This window comes from Otolemur garnettii, unplaced genomic scaffold, assembly GCF_000181295.1.
Source record: "Otolemur garnettii isolate 467f Iridium unplaced genomic scaffold, OtoGar3 scaffold00022, whole genome shotgun sequence".
Lineage (NCBI taxonomy): Eukaryota > Metazoa > Chordata > Mammalia > Primates > Galagidae > Otolemur > Otolemur garnettii.
In genome coordinates, this window is record NW_003852417.1 from 2606167 (window position 1) to 2611263 (window position 5097).

A 5097-nucleotide genomic window follows, 5' to 3' on the forward strand; every position below is an offset into this window, starting at 1 on the left:
AATTCTAGGATTTTAGGGCATTATAGACCTGCCTCAGGGTCCACAAACTAAAATACTTTTAGGGTTTAGGATAGGGTTTGGCAAACATTTTCTGCAAAGGATTGGATAGTAAATCCTTTAGGGCTGGTGGGTCATATAGCCTCTATATGTTTCTGCAACTACCCAGCGTTGCTGTTGTAGTACATAAGTGGCCATAGATAATACATAAACAAATGGTGTGGCTATATGCTAATAAAACTTTAATTGCAAAAGTAGATATAATTTGCTGACCCTGGCCTAGGAAGGTTATTAAACAACGTTAGGTGCACATATGAATGGTAGTGTTAGGTAATAGAATTGTGAAACATCCATCTAAAGACCATCTAAAGTACAACTAGAAACAACAAAAAAATGCTGTTTGGGCCAAAACAAATTTAATCAAAGGCCCACCAGCCACCTGTTTGCAACTTCTGCTGGATGAATACCAGATTGGCAGCATGTCTTGTGAAGGTTTCCTTCAAAGTCTTTTTCACTTAGTTTGTATCTTTAATATCCTTAGCCTCTAAATGTTGTAATTGTTAAAATCCATTGTATCATAGAAATTCTATTTGGCAGTTTATATTCCCATATCTCAGAGATTTGAGAATTTGCAGCTGCTAAGTGCTTTTGCTTTAGATTTCATTTATCATGGAAAAGGTAACAGATGCTAGTTATAATATAGTGTGGTCAGGTGGATATTTGTTGATGGTCTGCTGTCTCAGCACATCCACACTGAAGCATTTCAAGATTGTACTAAATTATATAGGAAGCTTCTAGGAGAGTGGATTAGTGATGTGTGACTTTTTTGTCCTTTAGGAACAACTTTGAATATACTCTAGAAGCTTCAAAATCCCTTCGCCAGAAGCCAGGAGATAGCACTATGACATACCTGAACAAAGGCCAGTTCTACCCTGTCACCTTGAAGGAGGTGAGCAGCAATGAAGGAATTCATCACCCCATCAGCAAAGTCCGAGTAAGTTGTACTCTTAATTCTGTTCTCTGGGAAAGTTAATCTGAGCCTAGTATTTCCAGGTCTGAAGTAGATCTGAATGTAGGCCTAAAATTGCGGTTTTAACTCTTATTTGTGAACTATAATACTAAGTAAATTTTCCAAAAGAGACTCCCCCTATAGGGTCCTTACACTGCAGTGCATTCTCTCTCCTAGAGTGTGATCATGGTGGTTTTTGCTGAAGACAAAAGCAGAGAAGATCAGTTAAGGCATTGGAAGTACTGGCACTCCCGCCAGCACACGGCCAAACAAAGGTGCATTGACATAGGTAAGCCGCCCAGGAGCCTGCTTCTATTCCCAGAGGTGCAAGCATCCAGTTTTTAAAATCCAGTTATTTTTGGCAGTGATCAGCTTCCTTCCGAAAGCATTTGAATTTTTATGCCAGCCACTAATCTGTTCCAAATACCATCCTTGGCCTCCTGGAACCAGTGTTCTTACCCTGACTTCCTTTACAGGATATGTGCCCAGGCAGTGGCTTCCCACTGGACACTGGAGCAAGAAACCATATAGCCAGCTGACATGACAGTGTCCCTAATTTTCTGTCTGTCATTTTTTTCGAAGGGTAATAATTTCTGTAAGTTCTTATTCTGATTTGGTGATGATGATACCATGCACAAAAAAATAAAAGAAAATGCAGCTGATGTGCACTTGCCGAGAGTCTTCCCTGGTCGTATGCCGAGTTGTTTGCTGATCTCTTGCTTCTGCAAATGAGTCCAGAGATCGTCACTTGGGGGGTAACAGCAAACCCTTGTAAATCCATGTTCATTGAAGTAGCTTTACTTCTATTCTTGTTTATATAAGTTTCAAAAACCATCGTATCACTGGCAGTTAATATCATTGTCCACCTTTTCCTTTACTTTTTGTAATGCTCATGTTCTCTGTTCAGAAGAATTAGAACTGAGTTCTAATCTTGGTTCTGCAGGCTACTTTTATGACCTTGAGGCCATTATTTAAACTTTTTAGACCAAAATTTCTTAATTTTAACATAATGGGATTAAATATGTCCAAGTGTGCCACTATTACAAAAGTTCTGTGATTCCTTCATATTTTGAACTCTTTTTTTGTAGAGACAGAGTCTCACTTTATCTCCCTCATGGAGTGCCGTGGCATCACACCACTCACAGCAACCTCCAACTCCTGGGCTTAGGCGATTCTCTTGCCTCAGTCTCCCAAGTATCTGGGACTATAGGTGCTTGCTACAACACCTGGCTCTTGCTACAACACCTGGCTATTTTTTTGTTGCAGTTGTCATTGTTGTTTAGTCCTGGCTGGGTTTGAACCCACCTGCCTCCGTGTATTTGGCGGGCATCCTTAACCACTGAGCTACAGGCACCAAGCCATATTTTGAACTTCTTTTAACCCAAGAAAATATCAATTTAAATTGTCCAGAGCTGATGATAAGAAAAATGGAATCTTACTTTAAGACATTGCAATCTCATGGTGAAACTAAAAATCACGAATTTCTTTTTCTTTTTCATCACTGCCAATAGCTGACTACAAAGAAAGCTTCAACACCATCAGCAACATTGAGGAGATCGCTTATAACGCTATTTCCTTCACCTGGGACATTAACGATGAAGCAAAGGTGGGTGATGGAGCCTTTCCATGTCTCCAGCAATTGGAGAGGTGGGAAGAATTTAAGGATTTGACAGCTGATTGCTTTGTGCAGGTTCATGTGTTTTAATTCTTGGATGTTGTCAAACTATTCCTTTTCCCCTCCACATTTTCGTTGGTGCGCCTCAGCCAGGGGCCACCTGCAGAATCATAGTCTGACTCCTCTACTCATTCACTTTGCTCATTCCTCATTTGGAAAGTGGAGTTAATAGCTGCTTCCTCTCCCAGCTCAAGGGTGATGCAAGGATCAGTGAAACAGTGCCTGTCACACTGTTGGGGTTTCTTTGAGAAGGCTCTCAAACACAAGTTACCACTGGCTGTACTCACCTTCCCATGGTCACCTCGTGGATGTAACTCAGGACTAAGATTTTTCTGTCTTGGGCTATTTTACAGTTGAAGACTTGCCTTCAATTCAGATGGGCATTTGGATAATTCTAATTGGAGGTTTAGTGTCCTTTAAGAAAAACTAAGCATGTTCTTAAGTCCTTTCTGCCTGTCCCACAGCATATTTCCCTGTTAGTATAATTCTTCTCTTCACTAAATTAATTCCTTTCTTTGGATTGCTTTAAAAATTGGAAGCTCAAGAAACACAACAGAAAAGGGTTATTTTTTTTAATAGTTTTTAAAATAAGTTAGACTTTTAGCCTTTGTCAGAATATTAGGGACACTGTCCTCTCAAGGACCTGATACAGAGTGACGCTCAGCATCTTGTCCTTTTTCAGTCTCTCCTTTTAATTTTTTCTTTTATTTATTCAGCAAGAATTTTAGTAACATATGGAATAAGACACTGTATTAGGTAGGGGCTGAGTATTAGGGTTTTATCTTACCTGCCCAAGATTGCTTTTAAGAATCATGTGACTTAGTTCTTAAGCTTGTACTGTAATTGCTTTGTTTTCTTGTTGTGGTCATTGTGCCCAAGGCAAAAGCGTGCCTTTCCGACTGCAGGATGTAGTTGGGCCCATCAGGCTGTAAGGAATCTCAGGTGATTGTAACTGCATGAGAGTTTCCCTGCTGACCACTGTGATCATGTACATGTCAGCAGACTGCTTTGTCCAGTGTTTGGGGCTTGGTTAAACAGTGAATGCACTGCCGAGGGGCTACTTGGGGAAAGATAAGCTTTCCATCTTATGTAATTATTGTTACAGTTATTTTAAAATTAAATATAATAGGGGCTCTGTGCCTGTAGCTCAAGCGGCCAGAGTGCCGGCCACATACACCAGAGCTGGCAGGTTTGAATCCACCCTGGGCCTGCCAAACAACAATGACAACTACAACCAAAAAATAGCCAGGTGTCATGGCAGACACCTGTGGTCCCAGCTACTTGGCAAGAGGCAGGAGACTCACTTAAGCCTAAGAGTTTGAAGTTTGCTGTGAGCTGTGACGTCACAGCACTCTACCCAGGGCAACAGCTTGAGACTCTGTCTCTAAAAAAATAAATATCATAATAGGACTCAGTACACTGGTACTAAGAACAACCAGTAAGAAGAGCTGGTCCTATACTCCTCTGATGCTTCTGTTCTTAAAGCAAAGTGGAGGACTATCTTCCCAGCTGCCACAGGGACTAACTGAGAAATGTGGAGGAGGAGGTGAGGAGTGGTGAGGCCTGAGTTCACGTTTCTCACTTGTCTGTGACCTTGAGTCCATCCCTCAGTTCACTGGCTCAGCTCTCCCCTCTTGATTCCCCTAGAAAATTGAAAGGCTCTAGGGTCCAACTCTTTCCTTTGTTGGGATGTTGTCAGCATTAATAAGCACTTGTCAGAAGCTTGGAGATCTGAGCTGAAAGGCCCAGTATGTGGGCAGAGTGCTTGGTGTGAGTGATGTGTCACTGCAGGGCGGGAGGAGGAAAGCTGAGATGATGGTAGGGATAATGGCAGGTTTCACCGTGAAGGCCTGCAGCGTATTTGCATTAGACAGAAATATTGTTGGAAGAGTGTCTTAAGTAGGCTTAATAGTGTTGCTAATTGATGTAGGTAAATTCAGTTTCATTCTGTCTTCCAGACCCCCAGCACTGATATGATTGTAAGCCTCCACCTGCTACCGGAAGGGCGTTGGGCCCTTTCTTAATGAGGCTGCCACCTTTTGAAGCTGATATCAGGCATCAGCTTCAAGTGTGTGTTCTAATTAAGTATCTAGACTTTTTGCTTTCCCTGGGCAAGTTGATGTTTTCTGTTTTTATACTTAGAGTAATTAATGCCTCAAGCAGCTAGAGTGAACAAGTATACATGCAGAATCCTGTATAATTGGTTTCTTTTTATATATTTTTTTCCTGAAAATATCTACTATCTTTGCCCACTTTCTATTCTCATTTAGGGTATATTCGTTGATTCTTTAAAAATTTTTACATTTATAATTGGCACATGATAGTTGGAAATTATGAGACATTTGTTGATTTTTTTTTTTTTTTTAATAGGAGAGCGTCTCACTATGTTGCCCTGGGTAGAGTTCTACAGCAACCT

General features: G+C 41.0%; 1 protein-coding gene across 1 annotated transcript in view; it reads left to right on the top strand.

Annotated features, from left to right (window-relative positions):
* Positions 1 to 5097, top strand: part of GRHL1 (grainyhead like transcription factor 1) — a 53810-nt gene that overhangs the window by 11607 nt on the left and 37106 nt on the right. Inside the window, exons 6-8 of the mRNA XM_003787385.2 lie at positions 835 to 991; positions 1184 to 1295; positions 2518 to 2612. Of these exons, the coding sequence (XP_003787433.1) occupies positions 835 to 991; positions 1184 to 1295; positions 2518 to 2612 (364 nt within the window). The remainder of the gene's footprint in view (positions 1 to 834; positions 992 to 1183; positions 1296 to 2517; positions 2613 to 5097) is intronic.